Source organism: Drosophila tropicalis, unplaced genomic scaffold (genome assembly GCF_018151085.1).
Source record: "Drosophila tropicalis isolate 14030-0801.00 unplaced genomic scaffold, ASM1815108v1 contig_878, whole genome shotgun sequence".
NCBI lineage: Eukaryota > Metazoa > Arthropoda > Insecta > Diptera > Drosophilidae > Drosophila > Drosophila tropicalis.
Window position 1 is genome coordinate 10,161,697 of NW_027173374.1, and position 21,465 is coordinate 10,183,161.

General features: G+C 37.3%; 1 protein-coding gene across 2 annotated transcripts; it reads right to left on the reverse strand.

Moving 5' to 3' along the window:
- Positions 1 to 228: 228 nt before the first annotated feature.
- Positions 229 to 21,048, reverse strand: Hmgcr (HMG coenzyme A reductase). 2 transcript variants are annotated; one of them, XM_068301213.1, is made up of 6 exons: positions 20,362 to 21,048; positions 3,845 to 4,331; positions 3,441 to 3,528; positions 2,718 to 3,293; positions 1,046 to 2,653; positions 229 to 983 (listed from the first exon to the last, which is right to left on the reverse strand). In XM_068301213.1, exons 2-6 carry the CDS (start codon positions 4,281 to 4,283, stop codon positions 911 to 913), a joined length of 2,784 nt encoding a protein of 927 aa, XP_068157314.1. In that variant the 5' UTR covers positions 4,284 to 4,331; positions 20,362 to 21,048; the 3' UTR covers positions 229 to 910. The 2 variants fall into 2 exon arrangements, with proteins under 2 accessions (XP_068157314.1, XP_068157313.1); XM_068301212.1 differs by having other exon boundaries at positions 3,845 to 4,335; positions 20,362 to 21,047.
- Between the last annotated feature and the right edge of the window lie 417 nt (positions 21,049 to 21,465).

Consider the following 21,465-nt stretch of genomic DNA (forward strand, 5'->3'; position numbering starts at 1 on the left):
TACAAACTGTGCGTGTTTCAACACTGATTGCAAACAACCACCTTTTCTGTGTTGTCCAACACTTAATACATTGGTAAAATAGTGGGACTTTTGAGAGCTCATTTTGAGTTGAAATAACGGAAATTTGAATAATTCTGTTTAACTCAAAGACGTACTTTTTGGCATGTAATTAAAAACTGAATAAGTGCACCCAAAAAACGTGAATAAATCCAGTAAAAACACAAAGCGTTTTATTATAAATAATTATAATAATTTATTATTATTATTGCTATTAAAAAAAGTAAAATAAATGTAGGGCTGACCGTCAACTAGCAACTGACATTTATCCAATAAAAATTTTATAGATTTAAAAAGAAATATATTCTCAATCTAATTTAAGTTTCGTTTTAGTTTTAATTTAACCACTAAACTCTAAATGTCCTACTTGCAACGCATACATTTTACAAGGCTTGCACTAACAATAGACAACGACATTGGGAATTTATAAATGGGGATTCGCGGGTTTGGATCAGAGGAATCGTTAAGCCATAACTAATTTTGTAGAAAAATATTTTGCATTACAAACTAAGTGGAAGTTGTTGATCTCCTCCTTCCAGGAGCAGCTCAAATTCCTACATACAATTCTCTATATATATATAATTGGCGATCGGAAATCGATATTTGCATCTACATTATTCCGAATACTGCCATACTGGCCTGGCCAAAAATCCATTATTAATTATTAAGAACATTTGTTGAGTTTTTAAATTGTTTTTTTGTTGTTTTGTGAAACATTTTCAACTATAACACCTAAACTGAACTGAGTTGCAATGCCCTGGCCTGATTGAGAGTAAGTCTATTACATATATAAATATATATACAAGTTGGAAGAAAAAAATAGGCTGTAATGAAGCCGGCTTATAACCAAATTTTAGCTAATTGTGCTGCAACTGGAGACGGTCACATTGAGGGGATTGTTAGCGTTGCTCACGGCAATGGAGGAACTGCAATAGAAAATGTGCAATTAGAATTTGAATAACTCCATGCCACTTCTTCTCACACTTACCGATTATGCCTCATGTGACTTTTGACTAGATCACTGTTGACCAGAGCTGCCATTAAACTCAATTCTCCGGCCATGACAGTGGCACAGACAATTTGTGCCAGTTTTTTGGCATTATCGCCTGGTTGCGTGGCATGAGCTCCACGCACGCCCAACATTTCGAGGCAGGCACTTTGACCCGGCAGTCCAGTACCGCCGCCCACAGTGCCCACTTCCAGCGAGGGCATGGTGCAGGTCATGTACAAATCCTCGCTATTCTCCACCCAGCACTCCATGGCTGTGGAGCAGTTGCTTGAAGTGACATTCTGAGCGGGATCCTGGCCAGTGGCCAAAAAGACGGCTGTCACCATATTGGCTGCATGTGCATTGTTGCCTCCAATGCTGCCGGCCATGGCACTACCGCCCATATTCTTTAGTTTATTACATTCCACAAGCGTCTTGGCATCGGTTTTCAGCACCGATTTAAGTGTGGCAGCTGGAATGGTGCATTCGGTGACCACACGTTTGCCTCGTCCTTTAATCCAGTTGATGGCAGCTGGTTTCTTGTCACAACAGAAGTTACCGCTCAGCGAAATGATCTGCATGTCGGGAAATTCACGCTTGATGCGACGCAATGCCATCTCAGCACCCTTGGATACCATATTCATGCCCATTGCATCGCCAGTTAGGGCCACAAAGCGTATGTACAACTGAGGTCCATCCATGGCTATGTGGCAATCCTTAAGGCGTCCAAATCGTGATGTGGAATCAAATTCCGTCTTAATCTGTTGATAATTCACCTCATCCTCTATCCAAAGTTTTGCCAGCGACGCACGAGCCACACTGGGGAAACGCACACAAGGCGCCCGGGTCATGCCCACATCTTCGACGACAGAGCGAACGCCTCGCACAGACAGAGCCTTGCAGCCACGATTAGTGGAAGCCACCAGAGCACCTTCAGTAGTGGCCATGGGTACATAGTAGCTCTGCCCATCTAATATCAGTGGACCGGCATATCCCACTGGAATTGGTACGTAGCCCAAGACATTCTCACAGCAAGCATTCATCACCTTGCGATAATCATAATGCTGATAGGGCAAGATATCCAAACAGTCTAAGCGAAGCTTGGCAAGTTTAACTAGCACCTTGCGACGTATACGTATTCCACGCTCTGGATCATCAAGAGCTGACTCAATTTTATACAGTGGACAATGTTGGCCGCCAGCCTGGACTATAGCTATGAGCTCGTCGTCGGTAAGTGCAGCTGGTCCGTAAGAATCTTCGCTAGAATTGAATATCTCTAAACATTCTTGCAGCGGACGCGGTGGTCTAGTGGAAGCGGTGGGCTGGGCATAGTTTAGACTCGGTTCATTGCGCAGTGGAACAATTTCCGTTTGTGTCGATGCATTAGTCGAGCTTTGCTCCTCGATGGTAAACAGAGGAGTACGAATCGATGGAAGCTCAGGTTTCTTCTCGGGCTTTTCCAACATGGGTGTGGTTTGAGATGCAACTGTTTGGGCTTGACGCAGCTGATCCGACAGTGCTGAGCGATTGTCAAAGCAAATGAATTTCACTACCAAAGCAATAACGACTATATAGATGACGATGTGATCCGCACTCATCGTTAGCCACCTAAGTAATAAATAGGAGAATATTAGAATCATATTTATATATCAGATGAGATGAAACTACTTACTTAATAATTATGTCCGCAATCTCTGGAGATTCAGTGCGATTATTGCTCACATTGAGATTCAGAGTTGGCGATAGAGTCTTATCGACTGCATCGTAATCACTGCTGGAGAAGACCACACGACTATAGATGTGGACGATCATCAGTCCAGTGGTCATGATCAGTTTGACTCGCTGCAACACTGGATTTGCCTTTTGCCCCTCTTCGGTGAGAGACTTCAATAGCAGTGATCCCTTAGCCTTTTCTCTTACCACAGACATATCGACACCATTGCGTGATAAATCAAAGATTAGAGATAGGCAAGCAGGATAGAATGTCATGAAGACCACATAGTTGACCAATACTGAGAGTACCGCAAACATACAGAGCACTTCCATACGCTGGACACCCGAAAGAGTGCCCACACCCACTAAAAGAGCCTCCACAATGGTATCCAACGAAATGGTGGGTCCCAACAGTTCCAAACCCCTAGCAATATTCTGGGTAACTTCCGCCTGATTACTTCCCGAAAGAGCCAATTGGGCCAGACGTCCCGAATTCGAGAGATCGATAACCAGCAGCAAGAAGAATAAAGCATCTCTGAAATTATTAGGTAAATTGAATGAGTAATCGAATAAGATCTACCATGAAACGAGATACAAGATCAGATAAGAAATGATATGAAGAATGGTTCATCTTTTACAAGTTCTTTTGTTTAATATGCGGTCTAAGTCTAAAAATACTCACTTTAAATCGGAAATATCGCTACCCAAAAACTTAATGATGGCTGTTGTGAATATAAAACTGGAGAATACCGTGAAGAGTCCCGCAATGCCTATAGAGAGAGATAGAGAGAGAAAAATGGAGAATATAAAGTTAGCTCACATTTTAAGTAACGATCCCAGTTAGCTCAGAGGCCAAATCGTTTAGAGTGCGTATGAGAAATGCCATGAATCCAATCATGTTGATCAAACATCATTATTATTGCTTGTTGCTTCTCTACATGGCAACATTACCTGGTGGCCATTGGCCTACCGAAATAGTTAAATGTTTGTTCGCATGTGTGTGGGCAAACAGAAGGAGAGAAGCCTTCTAATAGAATCGATCAACACACGTGCCGGCAGTATGAGGTAATAGTGATCGGTACTCACCTAAAACATATTTGGAACCCAAACGATGGAGACTGCAGAATTGATAGTAACAATACAGAACAGCTGTGCAACGGACAACAGTCATCAGTATGACATCGGCGGCATTGTATTCCGCTTCAAGGCCTTCACAGGACTGACTCCAGCCGTGACAGGGCGCTCTATTTCGGGCTCCCGAAGGTATGGGAATGGTCGTGCCTGGTGCTGTTGTTGCAGCTCCTCCAGCGACATTTGGTGTAGATGTGGTTGGTGTTCCTGTAGCTGTTGTTGCTGCTGATGCAGCTGCTGCTGCCGCTGTTGCTGATGCACTACCAAGTCCCTCCAGGGAGCCTGTTTTATCCACTGTTAGCATGCAGGCTGTGATGGTCAATAGGGCCACTATGACCTCCCAAGGATGGGAGGCGCAAAATTCGCCATGGGCGCGAAACAAACGTCCAATCATTTCTGTGGCACGTCCCAAGCTTGTCCAGAGTTGGATAATCTTGACTGGCTGTCTGGAATGTACATATGTAGAGAATATAAATGAATATTATATATGTACAGTGGTGGTCAGCGTGTAAGCCCCTTTTTTTTTTTTTTTGATTTTAAATTTGATTTTCTCGGCTCCTAAGAAACTTAATGAAGAAATTTTTTCAGTTATTTGTTGGTTATTGTATTTAGAATCTGACACGTAATTATTGTCATTCCAGCTTTCGACGTTTTTTTTACAGGTGCGTTTGAAAAAAAAGCTCCCCCAAAATGTTTGACAATAGTTTAGCCCGGTCATTTCAAAATCTTTAATATTATAGTTAGACATGTGTATTCTTTGAAAAAGTTGTAGATCTAGGTAATCTAAGATAAACTGCATACCAAAAATTTTCATTTTAGCCCCAGTATTTATTTTGGGGCCTATCGAAATTTCGGGATTTTGTATGTAATTCTTGAGGTCTCTTTGTTTGGCGACGTTTTACGATACCAATTTAAACTTAAGTATTATTTTCTTATTCTAAGTATGAAAGTGAATTGAATTTCCCGTCAAATGATACATGTTTCATAAAAATCCGACAAAAATTAGATTGATTTCACCGCCTATACGTAAAAAAACCAGGTAAGCAAAATTTCCCCTACATGCGTGCAAAGAAAGAGACGGAGGATGTGTGGGAAATTTTGCTAGTTCTAGTCTTTTTTTTAAGTATGGGCGATGAAATCAATCTAATTTTTGTCGGATTTTTATGAAACATGTATCATTTGACGGGAAATTCAATTCACTTTCATACTTAGAATAAGAAAATAATACTTAAGTTTAAATTGGTATCGTAAAACGTCGCCAAACAAAGAGACCTCAAGAATTACATACAAAATCCCGAAATTTCGATAGGCCCCAAAATAAATACTGGGGCTAAAATGAAAATTTTTGGTATGCAGTTTATCTTAGATTACCTAGATCTACAACTTTTTCAAAGAATACACATGTCTAACTATAATATTAAAGATTTTGAAATGACCGGGCTAAACTATTGTCAAACATTTTGGGGGAGCTTTTTTTTTCAAACGCACCTGTAAAAAAAACGTCGAAAGCTGGAATGACAATAATTACGTGTCAGATTCTAAATACAATAACCAACAAATAACTGAAAAAATTTCTTCATTAAGTTTCTTAGGAGCCGAGAAAATCAAATTTAAAATCAAAAAAAAAAAAAAAGGGGCTTACACGCTGACCACCACTGTATATTGTAAGTTGATTTAATTCTTAAATCAATATGCAAGGACGAATGAGATTGGACTGGGGTGGCCAGCCAGGATGCCAGGAGGCCAGTCAACTTGATTGGGCCTCTACATAATCGTTGTAAATCAAGCTCAGATAAAGCGGAATAAAGCAAACAAAAAGCCCAAAAAAAAAAAAAAAAAAAAACAAAAAAATTAACAAGTAAAACAACAAATTTATCGATTTAACTGGTTGACACATTCAGGGCCTTCAGGCTCCTACGAGGAAAACAGAGAGAGAGACACAGAAGGTGGAAAACTAGTTACATATTGCGCTAAGCGGATTTACCGTCCTTGAGGCATAGGCTTTGGTGCGTGCCACGCCCATACACACATGCCGACGCCCACCCAACCCATGATTGATAGTTTAAGCTTGTAGCCAGGCCAGGCTAGGCATCCGCATACCAGCTGACCCGTCTTAATTAAGCCATCACTGCCTGCCTTTGTCTGTGTGTGTGTGAGTATGCGTCTCCGGCACTAATCTCACTTAACGATCGCCCCAATGTTCGCTCGCAACGTGCCCAGCATTGCCAAGCATCCTGAATTGGCCCAGTCTTCGTGTTAGAGAACAACCGATAAATACAACCATAAATATTCAAATGAATGACATTAGTCTGGGCAGCAGCTCTGAGTTATACGCCGGCGCAACCATTTCAACTGCCTTTCCTTATCGCGGATCCATAAACTATAAAGATACACCACATTCTGTTTTACATTTCAAAGTCCATACTGGGTACTCTAAATATGTTTCTTGTAAATAAATCATATGCCACCCGAGTCGAGACAATTGGTAATTGTTAACCCGAAACCTGGTCATAAACAACAGCAAGGAGCAAACCCAAAAGGCGGCGCCAACTCTTTTGTGTATATGAGTGTTGAATACACTGAAAGAAAGATCTGAGAGAGCAAAAGGAAATCCTTAACAATCTCTTATTCGTTTCTAACCTATTCAAGTGCTAAGTTACTGATACTTCTGATAATAATTTGTTCTTGATGAACTGCAAAAGAACTTCAGATCTTATGATCTAGATTCAAGAATTTCATCGGATTTGATGGTTTCCACTGTATATATCTGAGTAATGTTTATAAGAAATATATTACGTGTTTATATCTGCATATTGTAGAACTGGCGAGGTTTGTATTTATAAGGGTGTGCAAGGAATCGTAAAAAGTGGCGAAGAAGGCATTAAAAGCCATTTTAAAGTTTTTTTTTTTTTTTTCATTTACGTTTTGTGTTATTGGCGGCTACCAAACAAAATGCATTGTAATGGCCAATGTTTATATATTTCTCGTTTTGGCTGGGGGAACATACATACAATTTTATGACCAAACAGACTGGCGGCAAAGGCCAGGGCTGAAGGAGTAGATCAAGATCAGACCAATGTGTCGGTCATAACAAAACAAAACGAGAATCATTTGGGGATTTCGCCGGATATAGCGTAAAGCGTAATGTGAATGGCCAAATTCATCACTAGAAAAATACACGCGAAATATCACGTAGTTATGTACATAAGAAATAGATGAAATATTTGCATATTGACAAAATCATTTTGGATTCCCCATAATTGCCAATACAAATAGAGTGTTCGAAGAACTATCCCAGTCATATATGTACCTTTTTATTTATTTTTGTTTTCGTTAGGTTGAAAACAGAATTGAACTTTTGACCTCATCTCTATCGTAAGAGTATCTCTTTTGCATTTCTTTAGATATCTATGATTTCCTTGTTCCCTATTCTATTTCTCTTCAACGTGTCTAATTTCCATTTCCTGCCACTGGTACTTTGAAACTTCATTGAAAATAATTGAACTGATGAGAAAAAACAGCAACAGCAACAAAACAAATTTGCAATAGAACAAAGAAAATCACCCAAAGAGTAAAAATCGTAAAGACTTGTTTGTTTTCAAATGTCGCTGTCTATTGTTGGCATTAGAAAATCAAAGGATTTACCAAACATCGTTAATGCTCTAACCCAAAATGATCATTACTAGAAACGATTTCATGGAGTACGACTTCTTGACATGTTACGAATGAGAAAATCATTACAAAACAAGGAACAATCTAAGTATATAGTCTTAAATATAGTGTATCTGTTTTATAACCAAATGGAGAAACCTTCTTTCCATAATGAACTGTGGAGAAAGAGATACGTTGGGGGGGACACCATAAGTTGGAGTGGAAAAAGTTATTATGGCTATTGAGCCATGTTAAATATATAATATGTAGATATACAAATTTCATCCAAATGTTTATTATTGCTATTCTTAACTACAACAACAACAACAATAATAACAACAACAATTAAGCAGAGGGCGCCAGCAGAATCTGTTGAATGGCGAAATATCTAAATATAGCTGAAAGCAGAACGAACAACTGGAGAAATGGTAGCAACAAAGTTTTTGTTTAATGTTTTTTTGTGTACCATTCCCCTGCCTTTCTTCTCTTACTCTGTCTCTCTCTCCCTTGCTTTCTCAGTGTGGAGAAGGAGGAAGTGCCATGGCATGAACGAGGGTTTTTCGGCTCTGTTTTGTGGGATGCATTGTTTTGCATACTTTTTTTTCGTTTACATTTGAAAGCACTCGCCAAGCGGATGTTGCGGCCGACCTCAACCTTACGGCCCGGGCCCGATCCGTACCGACCTCCGCCGCACACACACACACACAAAAACACACGCCATGCCAAAAGTGTGCAAAGGAAATAAAGGTGGGAGGTGTCGAGGTGGCGGTGGCGGAGAGGAGACTGATGACAGCTGGTCTAGAGACTGAAAGAAAAGTTGCACAAAACTCAGAACAACAAACAAATAGAAACACCAACAAGAACAACAGCGAAACAGACACAAGCGTATAATAAAAGCAACAATCCAGCAAATAATCAAAACAACTAAAACGCAAAGTGTGTAAAATCTTTTTTGTTTTTCAACCTTTAGCCTATATGAGAATACTCTTGAAATAACGTCATTTAACCATCTGGTTTTTAGATAACCAGGGTCTATACCAATCTATTTACAACTACAACATATGGTATCAACAATAAATGTGAACAACAATGCGGTTTCACATCCCAACAAAATCTATATCTAAAATTAGCAATATTATTTCATTTCACTCTTATTTTGGGTCCATACCCAAGTCACTACTCTTACAGAATAGGGTATAAATACCTTTAATACCTGGAATCCCATAGAATTCCAATTTTTGAGATTATCCCTTATTGGATGTTTATTTATCTAAAAGTGCATATATTTGATTACAAAACAAAAACTTAAGAAAGTTATTAAAGCCTCTTTTTCTGCTTAATAAAAGTTAATACGCAGAAATTTCTAAAAAATAACTGAGTTCCTATAAATTGTTTGTTTGGTTTAAACCAAATACAGCTTCTGTTATGTAAACATTTTAACTGCTTAAAGTTCCAAAGATCTTAGTTATAGCTTCTCAGATAAAGAGTTTAATATGTATAATAAGTGTTTTCTATATAAAGCATACAATTGGCCATAATAGCAGCATGACGTCAAAACGCAAAGAGAGAATTATATTGAAATTTATCGTACCATAAACCAATAGCCAAGAAGACAAAAATAAGCAAAGATGCATGACAAACTCAATACCCAGAAGTAGAGTCCCTCGTGTCATTGTTATACTAAGGTTAGGTTAGTGAATGAGCGTCGAGTCTGTCTATTGATACAAGAGGAGGCAGAAGTATCTTGTGTCTTCTGTGTTCTGTGAAATTCTGCGAATAATTCAAGTGATGCAAGAAAACGTTTGGATTTCCCCAATTTATTTATTTATGGAGGCGTTTGGGTCCCTTGTTCCCTAATTAATATGCCCATCAAGTGCATGTATCTGTACGCGGGCGACCATTAAAAAGAACAATTGTCAGGCTACCATGAAATTGGCATGAGGCGTGAGGCCCAAGCCCCAAGCCCCAAATATGTATACAAATATGAGTCATTGGTCCACATTTGGATGATTGGGCGCAGTAATAGCGGAACGTATAGACTGGCGGGGTTTTCCTGGAATCTTCTTTAGCACTTTCGTGCTTAATTTATATGGTGTAGGGTAGAGGGTAATTTTCCATATAATTCTTTTTTGTTTTCTTATTTTTCATGTTTTTGTTTTGAGCAAAATAATTGAAGAAAAATTAACATCGATTGTTTAACACTCAAGTGTTAAAAGAGAATGCACAACATAAAGCCAAGGAGAGGAGATGCCAAATACTTATGATGAAAATAAAATTAATTATACCCCTTTTGCTCCGGACGGGGGGCAGTTGTGTCTAAAGCAGATGAGAAAGCATCTTCACAGACAGATGTATATTTAATTACTTTTGATTAGCAGAAAAAAGAGAGAAAATCACATTGCAAAAGGATACAAAAGAGCTCTCTTAAAGGGCTGCTTTTATCCTTTGAGAATTACATATGTGATGAAAGAAGCATTTACCTAGAAACAAGAATTACAGACAGAATTCGTGGTACTTTTCTTTTTCATTTGCCATAAAACTGATTACAAGAAGGAACACGAGTATATATGTACATTTATTTATGGTATTATACTATTTCTAAAACAACTAGATTGTTAATTTTAAAGTTCTATTAGTATACTTCTTGAATTTGGAGATAATTTAAGAAGTCTTTATCTTACAAATGCTCTACCAAATCCTTTTCTCTTTATAAAAACTCCATTCCAATTACAGCCATACAAGTTCTTAGTCTTAGTACACTTAAGTTATTGTATATTTCAAATATTTGTCTATAATTAACCTAGAAACAAACTTCGTAAGAGCAATTTCAGGGTCATTTATATACAAATATTGCCATTCAAGGATTTGCAAGGTTGTTTCTATTCCATTTGCAACAATAATTTCGCGTATAATTTATATTTTTTGGCTGCTGCGCATCAAAATTGTTCAATGCAAATTATTGGCAATTAACGCCTTCTGATTTATGGCTATTTGTTGTTCCGTAGGAAACTGAACTTTGCTCTAGGCATTGGATTTACATTAGATTCGATTTAATAATTCCGATAGAAATTTTTGAAATTGATTTTGAGAAACCGCAGTCAGTCGCTAAGGCAATTTGTTTATAATCATTTAAAGAAAAGTATTGAATATTTAATTGCCTTTTGTTTTGTTTATTATTATTGGTAGTAGCAGCATCAACAAGTCCAAAAACATGAAAAAATTCACGAAAAACCAAATACTAAGGTAAGATGAAAAATGTGGACGAGAGCTAAGAAGGGAAAATTCCCGAAAATTTAGCAAATACAACATGTGTGTGTGTGAGTGTGTGTGTGTGTGTTTTGTTGTAGGAGTGAACACACAAAAATGTTGATTAATGTGATATCGAACAAGAATGCCATATTGCAAGCACCATATATAGGTATATGTGTATATATTATATACCTACCTATTTATATAAATTTTTCTTGTTGTTTTATTTTTTTTTTTTTTTTTTTTGGGTTCGTTTTGGCTGGCGCATGCCAGGACGTAAAATGAAACAGAAGCCATGTTGTTTGACGTGGTTGTGCATTAATTTATCCACTTGTAAGTTGTTATGTGCTTCGGCACTCTAACGTAACAGCTTTGCCAAAGTGATAAAACAAATAATAATTAAACAAATGCGAAAATAATTTGGAAACTCTGGACTTGCTGTCTGATGTTTCCGAACCTTTGGCATTATGAACTGAAACCCGACTTTAAACAAACGCTTTAAGCAAATTTGATAAGCCTATTTGAATGGGTTTTCCTTTTTGTAAGTTTAGTTAGAGTTGCTAAGTGCTCTTCAATTCAGGAGATTTCTTAATTAAACTAATAGAATTAGATTTAGACCATTTATTTGAATCTAGATAAACGCAGAATTATTCATATAGTAGGTGAATTTCTTTCTTGAAACTTGTTAGAAATTGGAAAGCACATTTTGTTTTACATTTAAATGACATTTATATCATTATTATTCTGAGAACTCTTAAGTCGTTTAACTCAAATTTGAATTTTATGGTTGACATTATACAAGTTTCTTAATTTTCTGGGGCAATTTTAATGTGAAAGATAGGCATAGCATTACAACTGTGTGTGTGTGGGTTTTTGGCCCTTGGGAAAGTTTGTGCAAAGTGTTATGAGTTAAGTCACTAAAAACTGTGACAAAAGTTCTCTCCTTTATATAAGCCAAGTCTTTTAACTTTTATGGCCTTTAACTTTCCGCTTTTAGTTGCATCATTCTACTCTCCTTGCTCATCAGAATTGTTGTCTAACGTCAGCTTTTCCATAATTACAAAATTTCATTTCACTTGAGATTAGAAGAGATTCAACAGACAGAAAATTTGTTCAATTACCACAACTCAAAGTTCACCTTGTCCACATTCGACACCAGTTTATGAATCATTTGATTCTGATAACATATAAAAACGATTTGGCGTCAGGCCGATGTGAAAGCGAATGATAATTAGACCCAGTTCGGGTTGATAAGAATATGTGCCAGGTGGAAAAATGGTTAATGGAAGTCAAAACTGATAGATTTCGTTCAATGGGAGGAAGGAGAAGAATCATTCAGCCATTCACAGGTGCAAAGTGTTCTATTTAGATAATCAAGAAGAAGGTCATGGACACATATCTCATGTATGTAAATAACAATTCCCGTTATCCAAACCATACAATTTATAGTCTCTCCTATTAAGCGTAGGATATATGATGGTTCAATCGAAAATCTAAAAGCCAAATCATGTCCAAAACATTTGCAATGAAGATTAGTAGCAGGCATTGAAACGATAAAACGCAAAAAACAGATTTGGAACACTTTATTTTCTTTCTTTCCTTCTTTCTTTCTGTCTTTCTTATTATTTTTTTTTTTTTTGTTGGTTGAAAAGTAAAAGTTGTCGTCGCAAATAAATAAATTAAACAAGAAATAAAAAACAGTTTTACTTTCTACCAAAAATGCGAATGCTGTTAATTTGTATGCAGTCATGGAGGCGGGTCAAAGCCGTAACCAAAATCTTTTGTACCTTTGGTGAGGGTATTGACTTTTTTGATACCCTCCAACAAATGGGCTCGATATAGCAAAACTTGGGTTTCTATAATTTGTTTGCATTATCTGTTACAATTCTTTTTTATCCTTCCTCCTTGTTCTTCTTTTTGCATATTAAGGGAATGAGATGAATCAGAGTTTCTTTTAATAAGCATCTCAGTGTATTGAAATTGAAATTAAACTCTCTGTAAAAGACCAATGGACTGTTTGTAGCCTTAATCGGAATTGGCATTACCTTAACTTCGAAGTAGGGAAAACCTTTTTGAGGAAACATTTAATTTAAATGCTTATCCTTAAACTATTTTGCCATTTCGTATACACTCACCCACTCAATCACTGTTTACAGGGTATAAGAAAATGAATGAAAAAACTTTTAAGCAACTGCGAAGTCAAACAGAGCTTAAGAGCAACAAACCCACAGATTATGCTCGTTTTACTTCTTCTTCATGTGTTTTTTTTTTAAGTTTACACATCAAAAGATAACCAAAAAGTTGGAAATTAAAACGGCTTCAACTTTGAAGAGAAGAAAACGTTGTAAAAAACGCTTAGTGGAAGAATAAGCCCAAAGTATTTGTTGTTAATGGTAGTGGTAGCTGTTTGGGTGATATGTGTAAACGCCAAAAATATCGTAAGCGACATGTTAATGGGGAATGCCAGCATATTGAGATATCATCATTATCATCATCTTCATCTTGAGACGAAGCGCATCATTGACCAAATAAGCAGGCAGCCAACCAGCAGGGCTTGACATTGACCCAAATTTTAAGTTTATTTGATGGTGACGATTGCTACAGATCGCCAGCATTTATAAAGAAAACAACAACAACTACTAAAGATACCTAAAACCGGAAACTAAACCAAAATGAAATAGAAAGTTTCTTTGTTTTTTTTTTTTGGCACATGAAATCAAAAAGAAGTTACACATAGCAACAAAGTCAAGTCACACGTGCAGCTTAGATAGGCAAATTGGCCTTTTAGCTAAAATAGTTGCATAGATTACATGATATGGAATTAAATATATTCGGCGCTATGTACATGGAACTAATTGGTTTTTTTTTTCTTGCTTTTTGCTTTTAATTGCCCATTAACACGACCAACTGAGTGCGATGGACATGCAATGTCTCATAGTGTGCATAAATATATATAAACCTTTGTTAACAAATTAAGCAATCAATGGCTATTATTAAATATACATATATAAATTATAATTGAAATGCGCCGACATAGACGATGACTTTGGCTCCAAGGCCCATTTGCCAATACGCGTGTCCAAGTGGTGCTGATCAGAGAGGAAAAGGCGTGCCTTGGGATGGGAGATGCGATGAGCTAGTTTAGACGATTCGCAATCATGCTAAGTAAAATTGCCTTCAAGCTCGGTTAACCATTTTGCCCAAAAGGGTAAATACTCGCACACACACACACAAATGTTAACTAAACAAAAAGAAGCATAAAAAAACTAAACATTTTGACATAGGTTCTACACTAAACACTAAAACGACCTACCGACCGACCGAAAGACCACCTACAAACATCATCATTTATGCTTATCATCATCAGAATCAGAATCATCATTATGGCTTGTCAACGTTAGCATAATGGCTCGTAAAGTGGCCAACTTGGTTGGTTGGTTGGTTGGCTTAAACGCTTACAGTGGCTTCTCGACAGTTTCCTTCGTTCATGCAAATTTTTCAATTTTAATTTTCATCGTAGGATAAAATCAATTTATCTGCTATATACATACATATACATTTGCCGGATGCAATTTCAATTTCCAATCACAGTCATCATATTACACGGCTGCATGGATAACATCATGCTGGCAAGCAAGCAAGAGACTACCCCCTCCCACCCCAACGTAACCGTCGCCGTTGCTGCCGCCGCCCACGCGCAACTTCCTTCCCTGACATCGTCCTTGCCGCCTTTCATCCTGTTGCAAACAAAGCCTTGATGCCTTTTTCTGGTTTAACACATGGAAAATTGATTCAAATGTGTTTAGGCTTCAGTGCGTTCATGTGGGTTAGTTGAAAAGTTATTAATCTTATCGCACAACAGATAGTAAGTACACTTTTAAAACCTACCTATATAATATATTAATCGAAACATTATTTAATAGGTTTAATAGGTACACTCATGGGGGAAAAACTTAAGGCAATTGTAGATTAAACAATTCCTTTCCTATACGTATGTATGTACTATAAACAAATGCGAAATGATGATGAATCATTAATGAGGGCATCATCAAAACTCTTACAGATTGCCAATTGTTAAAAAAGATTCAGCCGAATCTAGAGCACTTCTGATGAATTGTCATGGAGAGAAATTCTAAGAAATTTGCCAATTGTTTACATAAGATGGAAATCTAGATCGAAACTTTAATTATCCATTTACACAGATCTTATTATAGACAATATTTCAATTGAAATGCATATTTCATGCCGAACAACTGCAAAAATTATTCCAAGAACATTATTTTTTCAACTTTACTAGTGGCTGATCCTAGTAAAGTTTTTGATCGTTTATTTTTGGGAGGGGAAATCGGTCTCAGCATTATGGAAAGTGAAATTTGTGATAAATTTATTAAACTGCCCCTAAATTGTAGTTTCTGCAACTATCTAAACATTAATGTATAGAGAACTGTGAAGTCATTACAAGGTTTTAACGGGGCAAATGTTTCATTTTATAATCTATCCAAGGCAAATTGTTTGTTTCTAATAAATTGCACAAATATTTTGTCAGAATTTGCCTAATTAGAAGGTCTAAATAATAAAGATTTGACCTTAAAATTATGATCTCTCATACTAGACTAACTCAATATGTAGTCTTTAAATGAAACTAAGGCTAATACAGATGCCGTCTTTGAATATTTCTTAGCAATGTGCAATATTTGCTTTATATGGACTAATGTTGTTAAGAGTTGGGTCAACATTACGATGAAGAGCATAGAAGAAATCATAAGTTAATTTAATTAACTAACCAGAATAAGCAAAAACAAGAGGTTGAGGGGGAGGTGGTAATAGTGTCTAGAGTATGTATGTATTAGAGAGACTCGTCTTTAGCTTCTGCATTAAACAAATATTTATCCCACTCATAATGTTGTCGTCGTCGTCGTCGTCGGCTGTTGTGTTTGTCTCCAAAGTTTTGTTTGGCTAATGCAAATAAACAGGCAAGAGCAACAACAACAACAGCAAACAACAATATGTTGTTTATGGTAGAGGCAGAGTCTAACTTGGCTCATCTGACATAGGCAACTTGATAGTCGTTACACCAAATGCAATTGCATCCGCTAACTTGATTATGCTGTCTTTTTTATTTAATTTAATTTTTTCTTCTTTTTCCCTCCTCTGATTTTTCTTTACGCGGAATGTTGCGTTGATGGTCGTGATCGTTGGTTCGTTGTCGTCATCATCAGCATTCAAGGCGGTCAACTACGAAATTATTGTGAGTGCCAATTGCATTGCGTTTTTGGCTTACGTGCCATGCCACTGCATGATGGTCAGTTAAAAAGCCTGATCAGAAACGGGTTGAGGTCTGTAAGCTCTGCTGGTGCGTGCCCACTTGAACCCTGAACATGAAAATAAAAACCATTGACTGCTTCTTTTCTTCTCTTTTTTCTTTTTCTTTATTTGGATAAGAAGAAAAGCCAAGCGCGTAAGAGCAGCACCTTTTGGGCTCTGCTTTCGGTTTGATTGGATTGTGGATTTAATCAGAGATTTGCATAAGCGACCCCGCTTTTTCAGACTGAGATGTTGTCGGTGATGCGGGCCTAATAACCATAAACTTTGATATCTTTATGGCAGAAGTGCGTGTGTGAGTGTGCGTGTGTTGGTGTGCTGTGTTTGTTTGACTTGTTAAAGCCAAGCAAATTTGCATTACAAAGTGAATTTAAGTATGATCGAACATCAATTTTATTGCCACATTTTGATGGCCTGACTGACTGCCTGCCTGACTGCCAGCCGGCCCTGCCACATGTGGGAACTCTCTTTGTTTTTAGACCAGGCACTTGGCCTTCATTGAAGTTGGCCTATCGCACATAACACAACTTGTGGCGAAAAGGTCTGCTTTGTAATGGAACTTGAAGGTGAGATTTAGCATAGAATATGAATGCATTGTTTTCAGTTTTTATTAATTAGAGCCCTCCCTCATTCTCAAAGTCTCTCAATGTTAGTTTAAGCCATGAGCTTTTTGTTTATGTACACATTTCGTTTTTCATATTTATTTATTGGATTTGACTAAAGTTAACTTCAATTGTTGTTCAAATAAATAATCCCAATATAAAATTCTTGTTCTTGGTTTATCACACTAATCTTAAGTGTTGAAAATTGAACTTTCTTGTTTCTGCAGTGTTAGTCAGTTATTTATGAATCTGTAAAAGAAATTGGGTTTTTAACCAGCTTATGGAAATTTAAAGAAATCTGTGCACTAGTTTTGCCATATATGTATGTATGTACATTCCATATGTATTAAATGACATTTTACTCTCAGAACTGTGTTCATTTTAGTGTTTTTTGAAGTTCATTTCAAATGGCTTTTTGAGTCATTTAACAGTTATTTCTATTTGGCAGGGCAATTTGGTAACAAAACAACAATTATGATGAATGTTATGTTGAAATTGCAGTCGCGCACGCGTTTTGCATACCTACAAATGGAGTGACAAGACAACAAACGCTTGGATAATCGGGCAATCAGCCAACAGCAACTGAAGCCATTATAACATGCCTATGCATGACAAATTCACACAACAACAACAACAATTTAAGTAAGTAACTCTCTACTAGATCCATAGTAGGCGTCAAAAGGGGCTTACAAAGTGATAGAAAATATCTGGAAGAAGAAGATATCACATCTCAAATTTAGCATACTCTTAGGGGCCAACATGTCGTATGATTAACAGAGATTGATTATAGATTCTAGTTCCTTAACCCCTTTAATTTTTAGACGTCCATGGTGGAAAAATAAAAGGTAAATCCAAAACCTGACAGTTCATGCGTGCGGTTAAAAACGCGCTCAAGTCGTGCTCTCTTGCCTGCTCTTTGGCGGGTTTTTTTTTTCTGTGTTTCTTTTTTCTTTTTTTTGGGCAGTCAGGTGGAGAGAAAGTTACCAACATTGAAACAACTTTTGTTGGCCTATTGTTGAGGCGGAAAGAAGAAGCAAAATAAATGCCAATAAAAAGCCAAAGAAGACGCAAACGACGAAGCAGCGTATAGCAACGATAAATGAAAATAAAATTTGTTTAACCAAAATGAAATGAAGCAAGTAAGTCGACTCGTCGACTTGGGTATACCATACACCAGGCGAAACAAATATTTCAAATTTCGAAAACCAAATGTATGTCTATTAAATTGTTTTTACATGTTTCATAGTATGCGCTATCTCGCTCACTCTACGAACATACGAGCACTCTAGCGCCGCCACTAGCCAACGGCCAATTCTGGCCTTGTGGACTGCTTTGTAAAATACGTTCATACGCATATTTTGCATGTTTCTAGTCCGATTTCAATAAAATTCGGTAGTTTTGTAGAAATAGATAAGAATAATTAGTCTGCCGAATTTGAATGCGATAGTCAAAAATCTACAGGAGAAAATCGGTTTTTTCTTAAATATGGAGGCGGAAGTGGGCGTGGCAAAATATGAAAATAGATGTACCCTGCGCGCATACTAAGCCAGTGTACATACTAAATTTGGTGACTTTAGCTTTGTTAGTTTTTGAGAAAATCAGTTTTGTTTAATTTGCGGGGGCGGAAGTGGGCGTGGCAAAATTTTTAAATAGCCAATATCTGCGCGTCTATCAAGCTAATCTGCATACTAAATTTGATGTCTCTAGCTGTTATACTTTTTAAGAAAAACAGTTTTATGTGATTCCTGGGGGCGTAAGGGGGCGTGGCAAAAAGTTTGAACAATCAGTTTTTGCGCGCTAACTAAACGGGTATACAAAATAAATTTGATGTCTCTAGCTGTTATACTTTTTAAGAAAAATAGTTTTATGTGATTCCTGGGGGCGTAAGGGGGCGTGGCCGAAATTCCAATTAACTCTGTACGCGTGCATAATACACGAGTATACATACCAAATTTGGTGGCTCTAGCTCTTATAGTCTCCGAGATCTGCGTGTTCATACGGACGGACGGACGGACGGACGGACGGACGGACGGACGGACGGACGGACGGACGGACGGACGGACGGACGGACGGACGGACAGACGGACATGGCTAGATCGACTCGGCTGTTCATCCTGATCAAGAATATATATACTTTATAGGGTCGGAGAAGCTTCCTTCTGCCTGTTACATACATTTTGGCGACTTTAATATACCATTTCACCCTATGGGTGTATGGTATAAAAAAATCGAAAGGGGGCGCAGTGGTGAGAGCAAAAAAAAAAAACGAGATTATGAAATCGCCAAACGATTCGGTATCATAATATAAATATAGTAATATGAAGAGAGGAGCAGCAGCAGCAGCAGCTTGGCGGCTTTCGCAACTGGATTGGCTTGTGAAACTATGCAACATAATAAATGTTTTCCAAAGAGGACTAAAATAGATAAGAAATTTGGATGTCAAAAAAACTATTTAATATTTTTTTGGCTTTGAAACTATTAAAGACATTTCCTTATTTCTTTTATATTCAGTTTTAATCCTTGTTGATCTGTTTTATACTTCTGCTAATGAACTATTTATTTGAGTGATCTTGAGGACTATCTTTAAGTATGTACATACTTATTAAGCGTGGAAGATATTTTAACTACTTAAAATCACAGAATGAATGCAGAACTTAATTTAAGTATTTAAAATATTCTCGAAATGTAATACATTAATAGAAGGGTTCCTTCAAGTCTCAAAATCAATAGAGAGGCTCGTCCGAGTCTCTTAAAATGCTTTCAGGAGATTCTCAATTATTTTCTCTCATAAATTTGGTTTGGGACACAATTTCAACGACACGAAATTCGTTGCATAGTGTAATTGAATAATATTTCTAGTTTGCTGGCTCTTGCTACATAATGAAACAACGAGTTGAAGTAGGAAGCGGCCGCCACTTTGGCGGTGGCGGCAATGCACTTGACAGGGTTGCGCCGTGGCAGTTGCAGTTACACTTGTTGTTGTTGCTGCTGCTGCCGCATATTTGTTTTTTGTTCACTTTTGCTTTTAAATGGGCTCCACAGATGCGGCATGGAATTTTTTGAACATTTTTTTGCTCCCGCTCTTCGCATAACTGTAATATGGTGTGGCAGCAGCCTGTCTTTTTATCGATACGACGGGATACCGTTGTGTGGCACACTCTGTGTGTGTGTGTGTGTGTGTGTGCGTCGCTGTCTGCCTTTGCCAGATGTCGACCATCGTTTCAGGCCAAGGAAATCAACTTTCTAGTCGCAAAGAAGGAAATGAGAAATATTGACAGCGCAACAGGATGCCTGGACAGCCAAGGCATCGAAGGAACTAGAGGAATCTGCAGAGTATTCAGCATCCGCTCGACAGACCAACAAGACCCTCCGCTGCCATTTGTATTTCAAGTGCTTCAAGAGTCTGCCTCTTGTTGCACATATTTATTAAGTTGAAATTGGAGATAAGTTTATTTAATTTATTGCATAACTTTGGAAACTAACAAACGGACACTTTTGAATTCACTTTCTTCTGCAGCATTGAATGGCAGGTAAATTGCTCCCAATTAGAATCATCATGATGAAGACTTATTGGAGGAAATTGATAAGCGCAATCGACAAAAAAAAAAAAGAAAACAGAAAAAAACTAACAATATAAATAGAACTAACCTTGCTTTTTTTTGTAGTATGTTTTTTTTATTGTTGCTGGGTTGGTCCGTCCCACCGTCTGGCTATCACACGACTCTTTTTTTTTGAGGGACACACGCGCTTGTTTTGCCCACAAAAGAAATGCAAATTAAAAGATAATCTTATGTTGTTAGTGAAGTCACTGGGCAACTTCCAACTTAGTTTCAATTTTAGTTTTGTTTGTAATATTTAATTTAAAACCGAAGATCGAAGAATTTTGCCGTTTCAAATATCGTTTTTAGGCCACAAATCGACATAGTTTTTTTCTTTGGGTTCGTTCTATTTTTTTTCTTTTCTGCTTTGTTAATTTAGCTTGTCGCTGTTTTTTGTGATATATTCAATTTATGATTAACACTGCATTTATGTAACAATTGAAATTTCCTTTTCAATTTTGTTTAAACAAAATATCTTATATTAACTTGGCGCTTGCTCTTTCTCTTTGATTGCCAATAGTTGTTTACTTTTTCACTTTTCATTTACGATCGGCACAGACTTTCAATTGTTTGAATGCAGCGACTGATGGGTTAGACATAGATTTAGCATCTGGAGTGTTATCCTTTGCGGTTACAACTTATAAACTATATTTTGCGTTTCTTAAGCGAGAGCAGCTATTTATTTTTCTTCCGCGTCCACAACTTTACGCCTCTCAGCTGTTTTAACGATTAACGATAGTCGATGGCCCACCAAAACATATGTTTTCTCGCAGCAGTTTTTAGCCCTCTCGCCATAACTTTTTGCGTTATGCTTACTAGTGCTGCCAATTCTTCAGGGTCTAAAAAGGCTATAAAATGTTTGATGAAAAAGCTTACTTTTTTCTATCTCATGAAGCTTTTGAATTAATTGATTAAAATGTAGTGTTTAAAATTAGAGGTAGAAAGTGCTATTTAATTAACTTTTGTCTTTTCACAACCATTTACTTTTGAATTTGTAGTTGGTGCTAAAATTTACTCAAAATGAGCCAACTGTAGTTCATCATAGAGGGCGCCATATTTTAATCGATATAAATATATCGGTACATCGCCGTCACATACACTTGCCAACACTAGACGGCCATTCTGATTGTAGTTCATTATAGTACGCGCCATT

Excerpts from the sequence above, each read along its gene's own strand:
- Hmgcr (XM_068301213.1), bottom strand. The coding sequence starts at position 4,283 with ATGATTGGACGTTTGTTTCGCGCCCATGGCGAATTTTGCGCCTCCCAT. Across the intron at positions 3,294-3,440 it reads AGCGATATTTCCGATTTAAA|AGATGCTTTATTCTTCTTGC; the intron begins GTGAGTATTTTT and ends TAATAATTTCAG. Across the intron at positions 984-1,045 it reads AGTCACATGAGGCATAATCG|TTCCTCCATTGCCGTGAGCA; the intron begins GTAAGTGTGAGA and ends TTTCTATTGCAG.